Here is a 22,249-nt window from a genome sequence, read left to right as displayed (position 1 = left end):
GAGGGTATACTACAAGGCATACGTATGGATATCTTGGATGAATGGAAACAGATCCCCTATTTCAATCTTCTTCTCAGACTGATTATTACTGTTCATTGAAAAAAACTTTGTCTGAAGACAACCTCTATATCCTACTTCACCACAATCCAGCAACAAGCTGGTCAACCTTTTGCCCTGAAACCCTTCGATTGAAGCACTATAAAAATGACCGACAATTTAACGACAGATGCAAACGACTTGCAATTGATGGACAGCCCATTTAACAACGCATTTGGATCAGAAAATCAACATGAGAAGTTGGAGCAATCTTCATCTGAAATACCTTTTGTGAACCTGAAGCATGATGCAGCTACCAGTAACGATTTAACCATGCCACTTATCACATTTGGAGCGGAAATTCCAGACAATGACCAACCTGATCGTACTACTCCTCATATTCTGAACACAGATATAATGAAAAACATATTTGGCTTTTGTGATCGATCAAGTCTTTACAACATTTTACAAACGTCAAGATTGATGTATAATATGGTTATACCAATATTATATGAAGCTATATGTTTAGATTGTGCTGATCCCGAAAAATTTCCATTGAACCTATGCACTTGTATGGAATATGATTATGAATTAGCTATAATGGAATTGGAATGGGGTAAATTAAATCCAAAAAATTATGTTAAAAGATTACTCATATATGAACATTTTTCACATAAACATCTACCTTTTAACGAATTACCAAATTTAATTGAAATTCAAATTGTAATAAGAGAACATAAGACAAGAAGAAATAAAGGTATTTTTTGGTGGTCTTTTTGTTCGGATTCAAATCATTCAAATTCAAGTTTAAATAATAATGACAACGAAAATAAAAATAATGAAAAAAGTAAAATTAAATCATGTAATTTAATTAAAAATTTACAACCTAAAGAAATAACAATATTTGATGTTACAAATTTGAATTCACCTTCACCATTCTTATTACCATCGAAAATAATCACAACAACAAATTCAAAAGAAGGTGATAAGTTTTGGTCAAAATTATCAAGAATTACAATTGTTTTAGATTCGGAAAAGTTGAAAAAAGCTTTTAATTTATCACCTGAATCATTTTCAATTAAATATGAAAATGGTTTCTTGAATACTTTACCAATTTTCCCTTCTACTACTCAAACTCATGATCATAATCATGATCATAATCATCCATCAACGAGATTAGATATCATCATCAATAAACCAAATAGGCGAGAAATAGATGATTTTGATTCTTCCGGATTATCAAGTATCTTAGAAGATGGTGTTATCATAAAACGTTTACGTATACCTGAAGCGAAACGAAAAGAAGATCTAAATGATTCGGGACAAGAAGGTTTTTGGGATCATTTCTTTTGGCCTATTCAATTCGTTCCTTCAAATTGGAAAGTTCATGTTTGGCAAAAATCACTACCTATCTGAGATTGATAAAGAAATTTGTAACGAAAACAAGAGTCGTTTCATATCACTGTTCGTTATATTCTGGTAAAATTGTCATTCATGAATGAAGTCTCATGTATCTGACATAAGACGATTGTTTTGCCCCGACGACCAAAAAAAGAATGACAGTTTCAGTCAAGCCAAGGTATACCTTATATCAGCAACTCTGCCTTCTTGTCTAACACACATGATGTGACAATGCGTATACCTGAAAGATGTATTCCTAGCTTCGGATGTACGACTACATGAGTTGGTAAATTCTTGTCATACTGCAAACTGAAACAACAGAATACATCGCTGTATGCACAGGCAACGTACCAAGAAAAATCTTCACGTGAATCATCTTTTTTGTTATCGAGGTATTATTATTTACAACTAGCCTTTTTCTCTTTGTAAAAGCAACTTGCCTGCATCACTCAATATATATAACATATAGCTGCTGAAATGGATCGAATCGAGTATAAAGGTATCGCTTCAGAGAAAACATTTATCGGCTGGCAGTTCATCCTAGAAACCTATGATCCACCCACGCTGCTTCAAGGGGAACCGGTAGATTGGGGTCTGGGCAAGTACTACAAACTAGCATCTGGAAAGGGTATCTACATCAATGAGCTGTATGATGCCTCAGAGCCTTTATTGGTGAGTTATACTATAATTGTAGTCCTAACCATTGCTTCATCCTTGAGGCTAACCATATGATACCTCATGAAGATTACTCGAAGAGATCTTTGTGAAAATTGGTTTCATGGCTTAAACGCCACTGCCTTCTACGCTTATGTGAGGGACGCCGTACAGAAGCGTTTCCATTCGAACGGTGCATCCGAAGATTCCTATAAAGATATAAAAGCAGCCTGGGCCAAGGTGAGCGTCACATTGATCAGCTAATCTAAGTTTACAGTCTCTACAGAAGTGCTAATTTTGACTATGATCAGTATCGCTCTTTCTTCCGTAAGCTAATTGTAATCAATCTCAATTTCACTATGATGTGGTAATCAATTCGAAAGACCTCTCTAAGGAGCATCCACCTCGTTCCACCAAGACTGACCATTATTATTTCCTCGTAGTCGAAATTGATAGAGCAATGGGTATATTAACCAAGCTTGAGCATTCCAACTCTACTCCGAAGTTTACCAAATGGAGAGAAGGCTTTAGTACTACAGCTGATTTCTTAGAGGGCCGATATCACTTACGGATCAACTCAACTTATGAGGAGATAGACGTAGCGTTGGTTTCAGCTCTTTCAGTAATTGACCGGGTCCAACGGGAAGGATACGAAAAACGATTTGTAAATTGGTCAAACTCATTAGAAGGTGCAAAAGTTAAGCCTATGCCACTTCCAATTTGGTCGAAAGAAATGACATTCGTCAAACCTGAATCGATAGAAATTGAAGATACGTTTGCCGGTCCTCTTGATCACAAGAATGATGCGAACAATGAAAGATCATCAGAAAATGAGATTCGACCAGATAATTCAATTGATGTAGGTTCTGAACCTATATAATCACAATTTCGTGGAATTTGCTGACAGGATTGGATTGTCGCGTTGTTAAGTCGCCAAGAGTTCATTCATCACGTATCAAACGGCTGCTTCGTTTGTCCGACGGATATCAAAGTTTGGCTGACTAAACTATTGTACTCCGGAGAAAATGGATCGCACCATGTACAGGTCCGAAGATTTTCTACATACAGCGAGCAAAATGGTACAAAGGAAATGACTTGGTTGATGATGAGATGACCTTGCCTGAAAGTCCCGTCGAAACCGCATGTATATCCTCTGTAATTCTTGTCCAAGGTGTTCGCTCCACATAAGCGAAGGAAAGGTATACTAACAATGCAGGGTATATTTGTATAACTGCGAAAAAGTTGACGGATGAATTGTAAGGCAGGTTCCAGATTTAAGAGATCTGCAGAAGCTGAAAGATTGGCAGGAATTTTACAACAGATCGAAATCGTCGAGCTAATTCAAGTACAATTCCAAAGGGATTAGTTTCAATTGTCAAATTGGATATGGAAGGGAAATTTTTAATGACTGTTCTGCCATGTGAAGCTGCGGACCGTATGCCCAAAGGTCAAGATAATACTACTTACCTCGTCGTTGTATTTCATGATTGTTCTCTTTCTTGCACTTGTATCTACCCATGTAACGAAATCTTCCATGTGACGAGTAATCAACATTGCTGGATCCGTTACTGGTGAAGGTCCTACTCGAATATGTCCCTGCTCGATGGTTTGTACGGCCTAAAAGATCATTTCGAAAGAATTAGCTTTAGTAAGGGTCGATGATAGATGTCATTTGAGCTGAGAACAAGAACAAGGATAACCGCTACTTACGTCAGAGACGGTTTCTGCCATTTTCAATCTGGCTACCACAACAGCTAAACGTCTTCTAGCAATCGATGATACAGTTACTTTATTTTCAATATCTGATGGTTTAGCTCCAACGTCTATTCAAGCGTTCATGCGGAGATTAGTTTTGATTTTTTGGCTAATTGAGAAAACTTATGAAGAAGGTTTGAGATGCTATCTGGACTTACCCAAGATACCCATATCATACAACTTGTTCAACATTTCAGTTTCTCTCTGTTCTCTGTACGGATCTTTAGCAGGAAGTAAGGACAATTTATGTATTAATGAACGAAGAGAACCGCAAATTTTGTTATATCTGTATATACAAAAAATACATACAATAATCAGTCTCCTTTCCCTTTGGCTTGGTAATATCATCGATTGTATGATCCGCAAAAAGTCGCAGAATCTTGCCAACTCACTTATGGTAATCTTCTCTATCCTGTATATGGTACTTTCTCATCACCTTGACCTCCCTCAATGATGCATCCTGCTTCCACTATATGCCCATCATGAAAAGGGTATATGGTCAGCTCATGTGGAGGTGAGTGCAGGGAAGAGAAAAATTTTGTCCGGCCGGTAAAAGAAATACAAGACTCACGTTGAGGAAATCCACTTTCTTAAGCAATTTTTGTTCATGATGTTTGAGTTGACGCATTTTGGGCTGCACTGAATGTTATGCAGAAGCTTATAAAGAGGCGATAAGAATGATAAAAGTAATTGTTTAATGGTATAAGAGGAGAAATAAAAGGCAATAACAAAAATATGTCATGAGGTGGAATATATTGAAAAAGTGAAAAGAGATTATTTAATTATTATGGGATAAAATACGGCAATTAATGATTAATCTTCAATTATCACTCACACTACCACTTTCAACTTTCTCTCCTATTCTACTTCACTTATCTCATTATCATCATCATCATATCCTCATATTGTCGTTCAACATTCTCAAAACACCCTCTAGTCTCATCATCATCTTTACGACTAGCACAAAATATCATTGACTCTTGCATATACCAGCAAAGTGGCGTAAAGTAACATTTTTACGACAGTAAGAAGTGAAGTGATCTAGACAACCCTCGGATCCGCTTGATGGTTCAACCTTTTGCTACAGCAGACTCAAACTATTCATCAAACGACTCTTCCTGGAATTCCACTTCAGCATTTGTGCATACTTCTCAAGAGGTGTGTCAGCGACTAGGTGAAGATTATCAATAAGAAAGGAAGGGTGTGAGAGGTGTTTTGCGGGTGGCAAGGTTAATTCTTCATTCAACGAAAAGAGGGATTTTATCTTCTTGAACATTCATCAGATCATTCAGCACGACAAGTCGAAGACAAGGTGAGTCATCGTTATCTTTTGTTCGATATTCTTCATACTAGTTCTCATAGTCGCCTTCGTATACCTTAGCCTGTCACTAACGTCATATCAAAGCATTCATACACAAACATTGAAACTCAGTTGAAAAGTGGGGTTGTGACACAAAAAAAAAAGTCTGAGCGAATAAGTTACATCACTTTTTCGAAAAAGAAGCTGTTTGATATAACTATACATCAAAGGTGAGTTTTCGACTAATCTTGCATAATTCCCAATACCTCTTGCAACATCCATACATATAATTCTACCATTCATGTTTCGCTCCACTATCATCGCATGATGCATATTGCATACATTCGATTTCTGCCTTTTACAATTGCATCGCTCTCGGCCTTAGAGAGAATCCATTACAAAACTCGGTTACCATGACCCCGCTTTTTTGGTAAAAGCTGTTGCTACCTTTATGTACCTAGCTCCCCTCCTTTAATTTCTATTGCTATCATTCTCTCTATCTTCCCCGGCTTAGCTCTTTTGATCGTATATATATATATGTATATCATACTCAGCTCCGACTCAAAAAATCCCCTTTTAACCAAGCTGGGTGCCGGTAGAAATAGCGCTGACTTTATTTATTCTATCTTTACTATCGATCATTCATCTTGGATCTCACTGTACCTTTCTGGCTATCTCTCTACTACTGTACTCATACAAAACATCATGATTGCAGTACCATATTCTCCTCCTTCTACAACAGCTTTCCCATACTTGGTACCTCAATATCTCGTTGCGGCCATGTCGACCTCACAGAAGGTCTCAGATGGTCAACAACCGTCTGCATTCAATGCTCTTGGATCCTATGCCGATAGAATAAAAGACGCCAATGGAAATATTACCGCCAAGGCTGTCGCAACAAACTCACCTTCACCAGCAGCTTCATCTTCGCTAATTCCCAACGGTATCACGTCAAAAATCAGTTCTCCAGCTCCATCTGCAACTCCTTCATCATCCTCATCGACAACGAAAGCTCGTGAATACAAAGTAACTTCAGCACCTAAAGTGGTAGAAAAAGTATCAGCAGGACAAGATGAAGTCTGGGAAACAGTCAAATCAAATAGGCAAAAACCTCGTCAACATGAAGAAAAAGAAAAACATGGAAGCAATTCAAAGAATTGGAGAGATAGGTCACATCGTGAACCTCCAAAAGCCAAAACTACCGAAGAAACCGATAAAAAAGGTGGACACGGAAAATCGAGCAAAAAGCATGGTGGCAGTCATAGTAACACTACACCTGCAAAATCAACAGCAACAACTGACACAGCTAAACCACCTATAACGACAACAGTGCCCAGTAAACCGGCTTGGGGAGCTCTGACGCATTCAACAAAACCCGCAATAATAGCTTCAGAAAGTAACAATAAGTCAACAGACGTCTCTACTGAGAATGAGAATAATCAATCAACTCAGACAGTTCCTTCATCGCCTTCGCTGAATGGAACAACAGTCACGGCTAATTCAGTATCAATTCCTCCTTCAGTTGGTTCTCCTATACAATCCTCTGAAACCGCATCAACATCGACTGCATCAGCAAGCGTATTATCGAAAGCTGTCGATAAGCTTGAGGAAGACGGAAGTTGGCGTTCCAGACCTAAACAAAAGGTAGAAGAAATTGCTCAACCAACTCCTCAGCCTATTCAACCAAAACAAGCTGCACCTCCACCAGCTGTAAATGCATGGGACTTACGGAAAAAAGCCATGGTACCGGCTCCAGCTCCTTCAGCAAATAACGCTTCAACGACACATCCAAGTCAACCTAAATCTGCAACCGGTAGTATAAGTAAAGATGCTGTTCTACAGTCGATACCTAATGGTCACGCTAAAGTCGAAAGTGTACCAAAACCAAAAAAGAAGACGGCCGCTCGAGCTACCTCATCAGCGTTACCTCCACCTATACATGACGCCACACTTTGGCCTGATGTCAATCAAGCAGCAGAAGTTGCCAAAGCTACTGAAGATAAGAAAGATAAATCTAAGGACAAGTCTAATGAGGATGCTAGTGTGACAGAAGATAATTCAGCTGGTCCCGGTACAGGAAGTGAGTGATTGATCGCCCGACGCAGCGCACAAAGGCTAACCAGCATATGCAGAAAAACCAAAATGGACACCTATCCCAGCGTCCGAGCTGCTAGCTGCAGTAGACCAAGTAGCAGAAAACAACCGCCGACAGAATCGAGCTGAAGCTAATGCTAAAAAGCGTGCGACAGCTTCGAAAGCTGAAAATGAAGCTTCAGGATCAGGTGCTAAGGGTGCTGCAAAACCCAAGAAAGGCGTTCCCCATCCCGTAGAAGGTAAAAAGGCAAGATCAGCTCGAGCATCATCTACAAGTGAAGTCAAACCTGCCCCAACAGAAAACAACGAAGGAGCTACAAGTGCGCCTGCCGAAGGAGCAGCTTCTATTGAGAAGGTAGAAGAACCTGCCAAAACCGATAAACAAGCCGAAGTAGTAAACGGAGAAACGGAAACACATCTTACACGACAGACAAGTGAACAAAGCAAAGTAGGATCACCATCAAAAAGTAATATGCAGCTGTCTTCACCAACGAAGGAGAATTCCACGCAAGTACGATTAGGAAGTGGACCATTACAATCTCGACCTATGACTGGAAGTAACACTGCATCAATACCTCAACATAGTTTCAACGCTAATAACAACAACACCAATCTACCTAGAGCTCCCAGAGGAAGAGATCAAAGAGGATCGTTCAATGGAAGAGGTAGAGGAGGAGGATTTAGAAGTAATTCAGCTATTACACATAAACAACGACAAGCAGGATTCGGTTCCCCACCTTTAGGAGGTAACTCAGGTTTACCTGTCGATGGCTTTTCACCAAATGGAAACGCAAATGGTTTCCAAAGGGGATTCAATGGAATGCAGTTCCAATCATTCTACCCTGTTCAAGGTTACGGTCAAACATCTGCTGGTCCAGGTATATATGACCCAATGCAAGCTCAATATGGTGCCGGTGCGATATATAGACCAGGCTTACCACCTCCACCAATGCCTCAAACTGTTGTTCCTAATTTAGATGCTACGAGATTCTATGTTCTAGGTCAAGTGAGTGGTTTCTAAACATAATCATACATGATACGAGCTCTGCTGACGATGACTTATAGATTGAATACTACTTCAGTATGCAGAATCTAGCTATGGACTTCTTCTTACGACAACAGGTATGTCTGCACGCATGACTCGTTCTCAGTCGCTTTAGCTGATTCTTAAACCTCATATAGATGGACTCTGAAGGATGGATTGATATCTCGATGATCGCATCATTCAACCGAGTCAAATCATTGACACCCGATGTATCGATAGTGAAAGAATGTATGGTTCTATCGTCATTATTGGAAGTTAGAGAAGAAAGTGTTAGACTTGCTGGACAAGACGGATCAAGATGGGTACTACCTGATGCTAAAACTAGTAAATCTCCAGCTTCAGAACAAACCTTAAAATCACCTTCTCAAGCTACAGACCAGAGTCAAGATCTGCCTTCCGGTTTGATGAATAACATTGAACACCCGTTCAATAACGATGATTTGATACAACAGCAAAGACCTATAGGAGGTGCAACTGCGACAGATGTGGAAAATGCTTTGATGAAGAGTAGTAGTGTAATTGCACCAGCACTGGCAATCAACGGTGAAATCGAAGAAGGAAAAGAGGAATCAATCGTCAACAAGGCTGTTGAAATCAAAGAGGATAAACAGGAAGAAAAAGCAGAACCCAAGGAGGAAGAAGTGCAGGCTTAAATCATGAAGCGCGAATTCAGTAAGTGCGTTTCGGATGATAAGTTTATTCTAGTACTCACCATCAATATCTCCATAGTAGCGCATAAAGATTTAGACAATATACGTCTACATCCAGATTGTTAACAACACTCACTCACACACGTTCGATAATCTACGAATGAACGAATCCTCCAATTTCCCACATCTCTCTCATTCATTTAGCTCTCGCATACTCTCACAGCAATACATTTCTTTATCATTACATCATGTGCATATTTCAGTTCTTTGATCTATTTTTCCCACTTTTCGTACCCTAATTTCAACATAAAACATACATACATTAGTAGCCCTTTTTCATGCTAACTAAATTAAGTTAACAATTCGTTTCGCTCATCTTTTTTATCAATTTTTTCACAATCATTACCATTGCATAATCTCCTATCCCAAATACTTTCCTTTCCCATCTATTGTTGCATTGTATATATCATTGTTGGGTCTTTCGTGGGAGGTAAAACTGCTGGATAGTCATGGATGGACCAAAAATAATTAGAGGTGAAAGAACAATAGATTTTTGACAAACTAAACAAATAGGAAGGGATTTATATAGCACTACGAATTGGCTTTCCAATAACTCAAGTAAGGAGGGAGATATATATAATATATATAGAATGAAACGAAGGAGAGAAAGGTTTCTCGCACAATACATACGTTATACATTATACAGTAGTACATGCAAATAATTTGTGAAAAGTTGTTATCGTTTTCATGTATGCATGAACTAAGTACCGTATGGGAGATGGGAGGTGAGTAACCGGTAAGGCAACGACAGATGACTAATAATCAAAAAGATGACCGACGGTCTAAGGTTATCTGTAAGAATCGAGTGTTTCTGCATGTTATGCATACTATTGATTCTTGTCCATTTTTCATATAAGAACCTTTCACGCTAACTCATTTTCTCCCAACTCGATTCATCCCAACTCACTAGCAATGTCATCTGAGAACATTTTGGTACTAGGATCTACTGGTAAGTTCACACTATATCTTTGACCGTTGGCTTGCTGAACAATATTTCCCCTTACAGGTGCGTCCGGTTTAGCATTCTTACAGGAGGTTTTACCTGTTCCAGATGGACCAAAGCTTTCCTTGTTGGTCAGGAATAAATCCAAATTACCTCAAGACCTCATAGAAAAATATAATGACAAGGTTATTATAGTAGAAGGAGGTCTAAACGATGAAGACAAATTGGACCAAGTTATGAAAGGTGTTACGACTGTGGTTAGTTTCCTGGTAAGTCACTTCCTATCGATGTATCCTAGCCTCGACCATTACTCATGATTACTGTACAGGGGGCATACATGTCCTTGACCTATCTCATCACTAGAGCAAAACCTACACCGATCGGAGAATCTTTCCACCTTATCAAGAGAGTCATGCAAAAACACGGTGTAAAACGTTTACTTGCTCTATCCACTCCAGCACATCCAGTAGCGGGCGAAAATGTAAGTGGTCCTACGCATCATACTCATGACAAGTATGTAAACGTGATGTCGTAGCCTGCTTACTCTTTCATTCACCTCTTTCTCCGTTTGTAGTACACTTGGTCCCAATACCTTACCACTAAAATCTTACCTCCCATAATGGTTCCTCAAGGATCAGCAGAGATGGATAAAATAGCTGAAGTATGTGCAGACGAACAATTCGAATATACTATATTCCGCGTACCACATTTAACTGAAGGTTCAAAAGACCTAAAAGTGGCTGCTGGACTATACGGTCCGGATTTCAAAGGTACACAACAATTGTCAAGGAAAAGTCTGGCTAAATGGGTTTTTGAAGAGACTCAACAAAAGAATTGGATAAGAAAACAACCTGCTTTAGGGAACTATTAGTGATTTGTGATTGGTAGAAGGAATTTGTGTGGGTTCACTAGCTGATTGTACCAATCATAACGCATTTTCGCGATCATAATGGTACGTTGCAACGATTTTGTGAAATTGTTCGTCGTGCGAATAGCTGATTTACAATTCCTACAATTTTGAAGATTTATCTAATCTACTAATCTAACCTAAATAATCCATCTAAAATTCATCTAACCAATTCCCTTTATCCAGATATTCTTCAATCGTTGGAAATTCAACATTGTTCATCCTCCTATTTATGTAATCAAGCTCATTCAGGTATATATTGTTTTTATATCTAGTTTTATATTTATTTTCTTGTAGATCCAATTGTAAATACGTTCTTAACTTGCCTCTACAAGTTATATTTGCGAATTTCCGCCAAGTATTTATATCTTTTTCACTTTTACCTGATTTGAAATATGCTGTATTTACTATTATGATTTTGGTCTCCAAAGGTATATTGATATTGATAAAATGTGATAACATGCCAAACCCTTCGTTTGTGATTTCACGTGGATTTTGATATTGGGATTTTATCTTCTCCCTAATATTCTGATACTGGTTATCAATGTGTCCATCACCAATCTGTATTGAATTGGTTGAGATAGATGCTGAAGAGAGTTCTTCGAATTCGAATAACCAAACTAGCTGTTTCAAAGTCTGATAAAACACATTATCTTCATGCTCTTCTATCATATTTAACTCATCAATTGGTCGCTGTGGTATTAAAATTTCATTATCATTTGCATCATATTCTGTAAATGAAGTTTTATTACTTCTCCCCCAGAAATCGCTTGAATGTCTTTTTCCATAATCTGTTTGTTTGACTTTAAATATTAATTTATTTACTTTACATCCATTTGAAAAATTCAGATTTTCTCCAAAATCTAGATTTAGAGATTTTATGATTTGTGTAAAGATACAATCTATGAATAAAGTTTCCGAAAATTCATTTTGAATGATCAATTTATCTAATACATTGATTTTTGTCAATTGAGCCGTTTTACAATCAAATAGACGACAAGGCGAGGTTGATGTTGACGTTGATGATGATAATGATGATGATGATGATCTTAAGGATGTTGATATTTGGTTATTTACATGTTTTAAATCATAATGTATACTAGGTATTATACGTGATCCTCTCTTTAAATTAAAATGCAATATTCTGATATTATCTAATAAGCAATTTTCTTTCAGTTTCATCCTTTCGCAATGTGATAAATCATGTGTCTCTAAGATCAACTTCTTCAAGTATCTCGATTTTGACTCCCATCCAGTGACATTTCTCAAATCGGTGTCTCCACTTCTTTCTTCTTCTCCTTTTCCTTCTTCATGATCAAGTTTATCTGAATCACTAACATGTCCTAGGTTATTTGGTACAAGCTCGAAAAATGGATGAGCATCGATTAAATCGAAGTTATATGGAAATTTGATTTGTCTATATATCAAAGGTTCACATAAACCATGAATTTGCTTAGATACTCTTGAACAGGATAAAATATTGTCGAGATTGTCTAATGAGAGAAATGATAATATATCATGTATTGTTTCGTCGGGTAAATCCAATAAAGACTGTATGATTATAATCAAAATCATTAGTTACATTCTATGTTCTACTACTGTATTCATTGTGAGATATTGATTGTGATAAACATTACTCACAGACATCAGTACGATGTACACTCTATCAAATAACTTTCAGTAGCTTTTGTCAATCTTTATCAAAACTTCGCAACATGTATTGATGATAGCAATGAAAGAAGAAGAACGACCGTCAGTTATATTGTTGATACGGGTCTTACGGGTCTCATTTAGTGCCTGGTGAGTTACGTTAAATTTAAGGTAATCTACGATAACATACATTCGCCCGAGTGGCATTTTAGAGGAAACTATCCGCTGTCATCCGTATATCAATTGAGCTTTCTTCAAGCAGTGTCACACAATACATATGGTTAGCTAACTGCTCAAGATTCGCATCGTACTGCAATTTCATACCAATAGCATAATCATTCAAATGTACAAGATTGTTATTATATTCCCCCTTAGTCAGACCAGAAGTTGTCCTCTTCCTCATCTCCATCTTCTTTTGCGAACCTTTTATTCACCAAAATCGGAACGACTGGAAAATTCTTCTTATCGTCGAGTATAGTTGATGATTTGATACTATACGAATACCAAGTCCAAATTAGTTAAGAGACATGGATAGAACATATATAGATGTATATCTATTGATTAACTTACCTAAGAGAATCGAGCTTGACATTCACTTCAGTTTCGAATTCATCTTCTAGTCGAAGTTCCTTTTCAGAAGGGAATCTACCCAATAACAGATCTTTTGCATATTCTGATAATTGTAAACTCTTGGAAGGGTCTTCATGTTTCCAAATTTCATATCACCTCCAGACCAAACGAATGATATTTTCCCTTTATCTTTGTGATGTCTGATAAGTTTGATCATTTCGTTTAAAAGTTTACCAACCTTTTTGATCGGTTCTTCCGCTGATTTGGCTAAACTCTTAAATTTACCTTTACCCATTTCAAATTTTTGCGTAGGCCATTTGAAATCACCTTGATCATGTCTTGAATAATATAAATTACTAATTTGTGAAAATACCATTTGTCCATAAGCATCTTCAAAATCGATGTCTCTTTTGATAGTTCTAGTCTTCATCTCGATCAATTCGGATTGTTTGGGATATCTAGTTTCAGGAGTTTTGGATATATTCAAACCACTTTCCGGATCGAAATGGGGAGTTGTAATTGTTTCTTGGGGAGATAAAGTCTTATTTTTCGATGATATGGTTTTGGTGGAAGTAGATGATGGCGGTAAGGCAGCATCTATCTCGTATCTAACGATCATTACTAATCCAGCAAATTTATACTTTACCAATCTTTCACTTTGTATCGAGTTTGGCACTGGATTATCGGTTGCTACCAGATCATATTGGTGTGACCAAGAAAATTCGGGTCTTCTAGGTTTCATGTCTTTGGATGATTCCCATCTTGTGAAAAGGACTGTATCTCCAACAATTTCACCATCGATTCTCCAAGCTTTATTTTGAGTATAAATCGTAGCTGGGGTAAATAATCGATAGAGCTTTCTCAAAGCATTCCTATCGGTAATCAAGTTGACATTCAACAGATCTCGAGGATCGGTCAAGGAATGAAAGATGGGCTCAAGTGGTGATATTCCAAGTGGTTGTAAAATAGTTCCATTCACTGATTTATGCACAGTAGCAGAATTAGCTAAAATCTATTCAATCTATTACATCCAAATACACTTATATAAATCGCTCGACTCACTGTATGCATGTTGAAAATGATTAAGATTGGTATCATCGCCAGGTAATTTTCGAGCATTTCCCAATCCTCCTGACCAAATTCGTGGAGAACCTAATATACCACCAAAAAACGAAAGAAAATCAGCATTTCCTCTAAAATTGCTAAAGATGTCATATCGTGGTAGCCTATTGTCTTTGACTTACCTGGAACAGCAATCGTAGGTGGTTCAGCTTTGATCCAGTTGTATCCTCCGACAGCTTTTACGTTGGTGAATGAACCATCTTCAATAGGTTGGATATCGTTTATATCGATAATTCCAATCTTGTCAATGAGGTTATCTCGTAGTTCTGGAACTACATCATCTGGTTTGGGTAAGACGATTGGATTATCCTCTTTGTTGATGTATCTGTGTTTCTTATCGATATCACGTCTCCGGAATCTAACATCGGCATCCATCGTTGAAGCAAATTAAGAATACTCTTACTTGTAACACTCGAGTAGATAATATGATCTTGAAGGAGGATATGGGTTAGTATAGCCTAGAAGTTGTTGTCTCAATCAACTGTTCCCTCAGACACAAGTTGTAGTACAAAAAATTCACTCTCCCGGCATGCTCGAAACTTCGATTCTACCCCATCTTGTCAACATTTTCAATAAAGATCAAATCCACACAATCCCGTTGAGAATTTGATGTTGAATGAAATTCTACCCCCTTAAACCTTGAGTACCGTCAAGCATTGTTCGCTTTTTTTTGGACGCACGTACCCTCTCTGACCAACGCTTTTTTATACTGGAGGTGGGTGGAGATAACCTTAGACGCCTTTATATAGCTTCTGGCGGACGATTGTCGAGAGCATAGTGCCAAACGAAAAAAGAATGAAGGTCCGACGGGATTTGAACCCGCGACCGCTAGATAAACTCCAGTCAAAGTTCCGACCTCGAAGTCTAGAATGCTACCACTGCAACACAAACCCTTCAACTTTAGAAGGAAGTGTTTGTGTAATATATATTTGATTTTACATAATTCTTTCTTACATGTCAGTTCTTGTCATACTGTATATAGAGTTTATTTTCTTCGGAGGGTGTAAATGGTATAGCATGCCATGATAAAGATTTATAACTGCATTGTTACAACTCAAAGTCGGTATTATGATCGAGATCATATGCGAAATTACCATCCCGAGAAATCACCAAAACCACCTGATTTCTTCTTTTTCTTGTCATTTCCAAAATCCATTGAATCAGGTACTTGACCTGAGGATATCTGGGTTGTTGTTGAAGCGCCATTCTTAGAAGTGGGTGTTGAAAGATATTTACCAACACCACTACTTAAATCATCTAATCTTCTTTTCTCCTTCTGTATTTTCGTTTCACCTTTTGACCCTAAATTTGTCCCCAACCATGTCGTCCGATCTTTCTCCCTTTCCTCCTTGGCTTCTGCTCTTTTCCTTATCGCTTCATCAGATTGATCTTGCCTTGCTAGTCTAGCTTTCAATCTCTCCTGATAAGCTTCGAAAGGATCTTGCAGTCTGGGCAGAGGATCAACACTATTAGCTCAGCCAGAAACGGGCCACAAGAAAAGGCTAACTCACACGTTGACACCTAATATCACTATGTCTTTAGCAGGTCTATCACCTCCAGGTCGCACAGCAACTCTCTCGATCTTATCTAAAACATCTTCTCCCCCTACTAATTTCCCAAATACAGTATGTTTGCCATTCAGATGCTCTGTAGCTCTAAAAGTCAAGAAAAATTGAGAAGAATTCGTTCGAGGTCCACTGTTCGCCATTGACTGTTCACATTGCACGTCAGTAAATAAGCATCCCGTCATTCAAGGGATACCTTTATCACTTACCAACACACCTCGCCCGTCATGCTTGTAAGCTCCCTTTTCGTTGTATTCATCCCTGAAAGGTTCTCCCCAGAACGATTGCCCACCTCTGCCTGTTCCTGTAGGATCACCTCCTTGTACCTGCATGAATACCAACACGTATCAGCAGGTTGCGCAGGTTGCAAGTGAAAGAGGTGAACCATAAAAATATAGAGGTCGCTCACCATGAATCCAGGTATCAATCTATGGAATATAACATTATCGTAATAACCTTGTTTAGCTAATTGAACGAAGTTGTACACTGTCTTGGGTGCTCTATCACCATGTAATTCTACGTTTAGTCCACCAAAATTCGTTAAGATTGTTGCATAAGCTTTCGACTTTAGACGATCTTTCTCCTTAGTCGGACGAGACATCTCTTCGAACATGACTATTCACCGATTTTCAAATTAGCATGTGAAGCACCCAAGAGAGATCATAGATGTGCGTGAAACTTACATTCTTCCTCATCGAACATAGCTCTTTCAGACTTCACCTGTGGAGTCAAAGAAGTACTGGTGAATGATGCTGCTGCGCGCCCTGAGCTGAAGTTGGAAGCATTATCTGTGAGGGAGTACGATCAGGTTCAGCAGCAGCTTGTCCATCATATGCATGAATATATCAAACTTACATGCTAGCTGCTCAACCTTACGCTTAGCTATAACACCCTCTTTCTTCTCTACCGAGTCCGAAGGTTTGCTAGGCGCTGGTGAGCCTGACGGCGACTGTTCTGCCCTTGTCTATCCAACTATCAGCCAGTGTTTGTAAACATATAAGGCCTAGAATGACTCACCTTTTCAGCTAACATCTTCAAGACTTTACTTGCACCGCCAGCAGCCTCGACATTGATTCCACGTAACGGGTCCCCGGCAGCATCCGCATCTATTTCAAGGGCCGACTGTTTGATTAGCGATTTAGTGAGAGGTGAGAAGGGGTTTGATAAACTTACCAGAAACCTTCTTATCTTTCTTAACATAATCATATTCCCTCAAATCCCTTGCAGCTAAGTTTTGAGGATCCTGTATCGTTATTATATCTTCTCTCTTGAAAGGTTCATCGTTTACAAGATCTCGCCAAGTTTTTGCTTTAATAGCTAGTAATTGTAATGATGCCATATCAAATACATTTCCCTAAGTTTGGTGAAGCATCAGCTGTCTGCGAATGAAGTTAGACACAGAAGTTGCTTACCGTGTTTTTTAGAAAGACTATATGTATATGTGGAGAGAATACTTTATACGTTATTGGGTCATGCATGTTACCTTCGGCATTCTGTTGCAAAGTTATCAGCTTATCCCTGCTATTAGACAAATGCTAGAGACTAGCTAACCTTGAAGAAGTTTAGCTTGATCAATTGACTGGTTTCCAACGGTTTTCCAGATACGGGATCTGAAAGCAGTCAAGTAAGCTTTGATTTTATCAGTTGCCTGGAGGTTGATCTCAACTTGACTCACTTGTCTTGTACTTCCTCACATAGGGTACAATATTCAGTAAATCAAATACATCTGCTCTTGGCGGTTCTCCAGGCTCTGTATCTGCTATGACAGCTACAGGGTTCTTGAAAGGTTGTAAAGACAACGCACAGCAATCACTGATGCCATTCTACTATATCAGCATGAAGGTTTGAATGGATATGGCATTGATGTTACAACTTACAAAGGTAACCTAAGAAATTCTGATTTACCGGTTTCTGCTCTTTTACCCGTACTTGAAGCTGTATGATTGCCCGAAGCGTGCTCAGAATGAGTCACGTACATTTTGTCTGAATTATGTCCCATTTTGGCTGCTTATTGACTGGTGTGAGCTTATGTGTGTGTGTAGCTGTACAGTTTAGACAAATATAAACTGCACAAATAATGTTTATTTTGACATTAATTTAGCATTGCAACACGGTGGCCACCAGAGGGGTTTGTGATGGCGAGCGGATATAGGATGATACTCCGCCAAGGCACCAATTCAATCATTCCAACGGTATCGTCTGTCAATACCTCTTGGTCCACAAACTGAAATTCATGTTGACGCTGCTTTATAGTATGACCACTTATTTGCAGCGATACATATTTCGACATCATCAAGCAGTGAGGCAACAACTCAAATATATAGATCGAGAGAACGATATGACTGGCCAAGAGCTCATGGCTTGGGCCATCTTCATAGCTTACTTTCTGTTTATCTTCCTTTCGTTTGGTCTTGTCTTCCGGTCAATCTTAGCTGGAAACCATGTATCAAATCTATTTGAGGGGAGAGCGTTCTTCTTCTTGCGTACCGCTGTAGGTGCTTTGCTGTGTACATGGTATTGTAAGTGTACTATCTGCTTCTATGAACTCGTTAAGGTCACTCATGGCTAATCAATTATACCTCAGATATGATCAGATTCTTACATGTAAGATCGCCATTCAGCCCTTACTTATAACATGCAATCTATGCTGATATATACTCATCTTTTCAAATTAGCTGTCATACACAAATCACTCAATCACCAATCAAACGGACAGTATTGGCAACTGGCTCCTCAACACTCGTTTGTTCGAACAAGCATGGTCCGTAGTCTGTAATGGGCCAGCGCATTGGTGGTGGTCGAGCTGGATTTGTACATGGACAATCGTATTTACCGCGATAGTATGGTCAGAAAGTAAGTTTGTGCTCTCTCCTCTCAAAACGACAAGACATAATCTGGCACTGACGACCAATTAGGCGGCAGAAGAGGGATCAAATACCCTTATGCGTATATGCTTCTTGGTCAACTAGTAGCGATGTCAGTAGCTACAGCGTTATTCTTATGCGCAATGGCTCTTCATCCTCGTATCAGATCAAAACCTCGCTCAATACCAGTTTACATTGCTTTCCCACTCTTGATGGCATTTGTTCCGACATATCTTTTACCAAGACATGTCAACACAGACAAATTTATGAATTCACTTTTATGGCTTCATGGAGCATTATTATTACCACTTACATCATCTTCAACAAGTAATATAGCTGAAAACGCTAATGCCAAAATACCATTTTCGTTATTCTACCAAATGCTCATCGCTACAGCCGCATCAATCCATTATCCAGCTACACAACGGTTACTAAAATCGATGCCTCTTGGTCAATCAGTAATTCAACGGCTGTATAATACCATTTTCTCTCATCCAGCTCAAGGATCGATATCTTTAGACGTGATCTGGGTCGTCATAATCGTTACATCGTGGTTCCTGCTATCTGGATCCATGGTATCGAGAATAATCAAGATTTCTATTGCTAGTCTTGCGTCAGGAATAACAATAGCTAGGTGGACTGGTGTCAATTGGGGTTTGATAGCTAGCGTAATACCTATCTTAGTCTTATTTGGTTTTGGTATGTTAGCTTTGGCTTTACAGCAATTTAGATCTAGAAATATAACAAGGAGGAAGGAACTTCTAGAGCGAATGGGCATGTCAGAAGAATCTGTTATTCCAGGAACTACCAATACAGCACCTAGTATGAGCGGTAAAAAGATAATCGTAGGATTCTGGCATCCATATTGGTAAGTTGGTAAGCCATCATAGCTTTCGATGATGTAGCTAATGCAGCTTATCTCAATAGCAATGCTGGAGGTGGCGGAGAGCGAGTCCTCTGGTCAGCAATCCGCCATTTACAGAAGACTGAAAAGGATGTTTTAATATTGGTTTACTCAGGTGATTACCCATCGGCCAGCAAGGATGACATACTGGGAAGAGCCAAGGTACTTCACTATTCCAAAATGAACAACAGGAGATGACTGGACTGATACCAAGCTTTTCTGATATAGAACCGTTTCTCAATCGACATAGATACTTCTAGAATTCACTTTGTACCTCTTCCTTCCAGGTATCTCATTTCGGATAATTACTGGAGGATCTTCACTCTTCTCAATCAATCTCTGGGAAGTGTTTATCTCGCTTTTGAGGGATTATGCGGAAAAGACGGTGTGTGGGGTGATATCTTCCTTGGTAAGTCAATCTGTAAATTCACTTGCAGGATATACTAATCACCATCATTATCAGATTCAATGGGTCATGGATTCACCTTCCCCGCTGTCAGATTTATTACTGGTTCACAAACTGTTATTGGTGCATACATACATTATCCCACCGTTAGTACCGACATGGTAAAACGAGTGAGAGAAAGATCAGCTGGAGTAGAAAATGCGGGTGCATCTAAGAGTTGGTTGAAAACTCAGATCAAGCTAATGTGAGTACCGAGGGACGACATTTAATCACACATGCACGAAAAGGAAAAGCTGATCCAAGATATATCTTACAGTTACTATAACATATTCACAACTTTATATTCTGTATCATTGCTCTTCCCACAACACATCATGACGAACTCTTCTTGGACACAAGCACATATCAAATCTCTTCTCATAAACGCTAGAGGATCTTTTCTGGCAAGTATATTACTAAAAGATGGAAAATCGCTAGAAAAGAAGGAAGAAAGAGGAGAAGCGAAAAAGGAAGATAGAGCTAGATGTGAAGTAGTATATCCACCTTGTGACACTAAGGAGTTCGTGAAACTTGGTGGACTCAATCAGAGGAAAAGGGAGATTGTATCACTTGCCCAGTTCAGGTGAGCACTCGTCCTTCTTGTTGACATCAGGGGGAGCATACGTGACTTGCAGAGGGAGCTGACTGACCCTTCTTGTAACACTGTAGGCCTGAGAAGGAACACGCCAAACAATTATATGCCTTAAAATCCCTGTTCGAACGATACCCTCAATATAGGAATGGACCTCAGAATATCAAATTGATCTTGATGGGTGGAGCTAGAGATGCTGGTGACGAAGCAAGGTTGGATGGTTTACGAGCATTAGCAGATGAATTAAACATCACGGTACGTCCTGTCTGTTCTCCTAGCTCTAATGGCAGCACGGATGACTGACGAATCAACAGGATAATGTTGAATTTGTGGTCAATGCACCTTACTCTGAAGTTGTCAAGCGTTTGGGAGAAGCTTCGATAGGATTAAATACTATGCAAGATGAGCATTTCGGTATTAACGTAGTGGAGTTTATGGTGAGTTCGGCTGAATTATGTACACGTCGTTGTTAAACTGAATTTATTGTCAGGCTGCTGGATTAATACCAGTTGTTCATGCGTCAGCTGGTCCAGTCATGGATATAGTAGTACCGTTTAATAGCCAAAAAACAGGTATGTTATTTAGATGGCATACTTCAACATAGACCTCTTTCACTGACGTTGATCTTATTTAGGTTTCCACGCAACCGACGCCGAATCCTTTGCCGAAGCTATACATCAAGCGTTTAGTCTATCCCCTAAGGAGAGTTTAAGTATGCGAAAAGCTGCTAGGGAAGCTGCTGTACAGAAGTTCTCAGAGAAAGAATTTGAGAAAGGTTGGCAAGAAGGTTGGAACAGGTTGAAGAACTTAGCTGTGAGAAATAGAGTATAAAAATAGATTAACCCTGCAATAAGGGTACATGCATATTATCTGATTAATCGAGATGTTGTTGTATCGAACTGCCAGATCACTCCAGTGAATTTAACGTATTTCGTCATCTCGTTCTGACTAGGAGAACATATCGTGTCTGAGCTCCGCTCGTCTCAACAAGGGTTATTTCACGGACAACCATCCAAGTGAGATTAGGGTTATGCACCGATGACACACCGTGACCTCCAATACAACAAGGGTCGAAGCTTTTTACTACAATAATGTGTATCGTGCAATTGCTGACATCGCTTCGTGTTGTTAAAGCATTGGAACGTATAGACGATAGATCAGTCTCAAAGTAGGTCGCGAAGTCCTCAAAAAGTATAGCGTCGGCTAAATGGCCTACATGATTTACCTGCATCTTACTGTACAGGATAAGGGAGATAAAATGGTTGAACAGATCAAGATGGTTGATTTTTGCATCATGACGCGCTAAATTCTAGAATCTAGAGTACTCTCATTAAGGTGTCTTTGTTAATGTGAAAAGGGCTGTAGCCATGTATGTAATACGTACTTTTTTATGCATTTCAAGAAGTTAGACGATGCAGTTCCAATACAGTTATTTTTGTTTGAGAGACGACCTCGAAATAGCCCGACAAGGGATAATGGAAAGTTTAATCCCATAAGCTTCCCGGTTGTCTCACCATAGATAATCGTTTTTTTTTTTTTTTTTCGAAAAGATAGAGAAAGCTACGTCAGAGGCTGTCTCCCCTTTGACGTCGTGATAAAAAATGTTTATGGTAAAAATCCCGAATCACATCATCAAAGATAGACTAGTAGTTGAGGAACTGGGGGATGGCATGCATATTTATGGGAAATGTA

The 22,249-nt window shown here is 38.9% G+C and overlaps 9 protein-coding genes and 1 non-coding gene across 10 annotated transcripts; 5 read left to right on the top strand and 5 right to left on the bottom strand.

The window, feature by feature from the left end:
* Nucleotides 1-204: 204 nt before the first annotated feature.
* On the top strand, nt 205-1,452 carry L201_001814 (uncharacterized protein; the record flags this gene model as incomplete). Its single annotated transcript, XM_066217600.1, has 1 exon — nt 205-1,452. The coding sequence occupies one exon, from the start codon at nt 205-207 to the stop codon at nt 1,450-1,452; it is 1,248 nt and encodes a 415-aa protein (XP_066073697.1).
* A 462-nt stretch (nt 1,453-1,914) lies between these two features.
* On the top strand, nt 1,915-2,971 carry L201_001813 (uncharacterized protein; the record flags this gene model as incomplete). The annotated part of the gene is made up of 4 exons (XM_066217599.1): nt 1,915-2,109; nt 2,182-2,331; nt 2,403-2,418; nt 2,535-2,971. 4 exons carry the CDS (start codon nt 1,915-1,917, stop codon nt 2,969-2,971), a joined length of 798 nt encoding a protein of 265 aa, XP_066073696.1.
* Nucleotides 2,972-3,403: 432 nt separating this feature from the next.
* L201_001812 (uncharacterized protein) lies at nt 3,404-4,474 on the bottom strand (the record flags this gene model as incomplete). Its single annotated transcript, XM_066217598.1, has 6 exons — nt 3,404-3,427; nt 3,559-3,708; nt 3,802-3,914; nt 4,005-4,132; nt 4,239-4,315; nt 4,418-4,474. 6 exons carry the CDS (start codon nt 4,472-4,474, stop codon nt 3,404-3,406), a joined length of 549 nt encoding a protein of 182 aa, XP_066073695.1.
* A 1,452-nt stretch (nt 4,475-5,926) lies between these two features.
* Nucleotides 5,927-8,938, top strand: L201_001811 (uncharacterized protein; the record flags this gene model as incomplete). The annotated part of the gene is made up of 4 exons (XM_066217597.1): nt 5,927-7,226; nt 7,279-8,246; nt 8,306-8,362; nt 8,423-8,938. 4 exons carry the CDS (start codon nt 5,927-5,929, stop codon nt 8,936-8,938), a joined length of 2,841 nt encoding a protein of 946 aa, XP_066073694.1.
* Nucleotides 8,939-9,907: 969 nt separating this feature from the next.
* On the top strand, nt 9,908-10,809 carry L201_001810 (uncharacterized protein; the record flags this gene model as incomplete). Its single annotated transcript, XM_066217596.1, has 4 exons — nt 9,908-9,944; nt 10,002-10,207; nt 10,267-10,419; nt 10,513-10,809. 4 exons carry the CDS (start codon nt 9,908-9,910, stop codon nt 10,807-10,809), a joined length of 693 nt encoding a protein of 230 aa, XP_066073693.1.
* Nucleotides 10,810-10,998: 189 nt separating this feature from the next.
* L201_001809 (uncharacterized protein) lies at nt 10,999-12,420 on the bottom strand (the record flags this gene model as incomplete). Its single annotated transcript, XM_066217595.1, has 1 exon — nt 10,999-12,420. One exon carries the CDS (start codon nt 12,418-12,420, stop codon nt 10,999-11,001), a length of 1,422 nt encoding a protein of 473 aa, XP_066073692.1.
* A 446-nt stretch (nt 12,421-12,866) lies between these two features.
* Nucleotides 12,867-14,562, bottom strand: L201_001808 (uncharacterized protein; the record flags this gene model as incomplete). Its single annotated transcript, XM_066217594.1, has 5 exons — nt 12,867-12,987; nt 13,066-13,168; nt 13,222-14,043; nt 14,128-14,217; nt 14,310-14,562. The coding sequence occupies 5 exons, from the start codon at nt 14,560-14,562 to the stop codon at nt 12,867-12,869; spliced, it is 1,389 nt and encodes a 462-aa protein (XP_066073691.1).
* Nucleotides 14,563-14,985: 423 nt separating this feature from the next.
* On the bottom strand, nt 14,986-15,080 carry L201_001807. Its single transcript has one exon. It is a non-coding gene; the product is annotated as a tRNA-OTHER (tRNA).
* A 197-nt stretch (nt 15,081-15,277) lies between these two features.
* Nucleotides 15,278-17,751, bottom strand: L201_001806 (peptidyl-prolyl cis-trans isomerase-like 2; the record flags this gene model as incomplete). The annotated part of the gene is made up of 12 exons (XM_066217593.1): nt 15,278-15,635; nt 15,699-15,898; nt 15,962-16,078; nt 16,162-16,367; nt 16,436-16,540; nt 16,608-16,716; nt 16,770-16,858; nt 16,926-17,106; nt 17,165-17,245; nt 17,304-17,362; nt 17,428-17,564; nt 17,630-17,751. 12 exons carry the CDS (start codon nt 17,749-17,751, stop codon nt 15,278-15,280), a joined length of 1,764 nt encoding a protein of 587 aa, XP_066073690.1.
* Nucleotides 17,752-18,090: 339 nt separating this feature from the next.
* On the top strand, nt 18,091-21,388 carry L201_001805 (uncharacterized protein; the record flags this gene model as incomplete). Its single annotated transcript, XM_066217592.1, has 12 exons — nt 18,091-18,271; nt 18,337-18,356; nt 18,428-18,605; nt 18,668-19,484; nt 19,544-19,682; nt 19,749-19,929; nt 19,984-20,170; nt 20,243-20,548; nt 20,635-20,812; nt 20,872-20,994; nt 21,048-21,129; nt 21,192-21,388. The coding sequence occupies 12 exons, from the start codon at nt 18,091-18,093 to the stop codon at nt 21,386-21,388; spliced, it is 2,589 nt and encodes an 862-aa protein (XP_066073689.1).
* Nucleotides 21,389-22,249: the final 861 nt, after the last annotated feature.

This window comes from Kwoniella dendrophila, chromosome 2 (assembly GCF_036810415.1).
Source record: "Kwoniella dendrophila CBS 6074 chromosome 2, complete sequence".
Taxonomy (NCBI): domain Eukaryota; kingdom Fungi; phylum Basidiomycota; class Tremellomycetes; order Tremellales; family Cryptococcaceae; genus Kwoniella; species Kwoniella dendrophila.
Note: the sequence above shows the minus strand (reverse complement) of the source record. Positions and strands in the feature narration are given on the sequence as shown.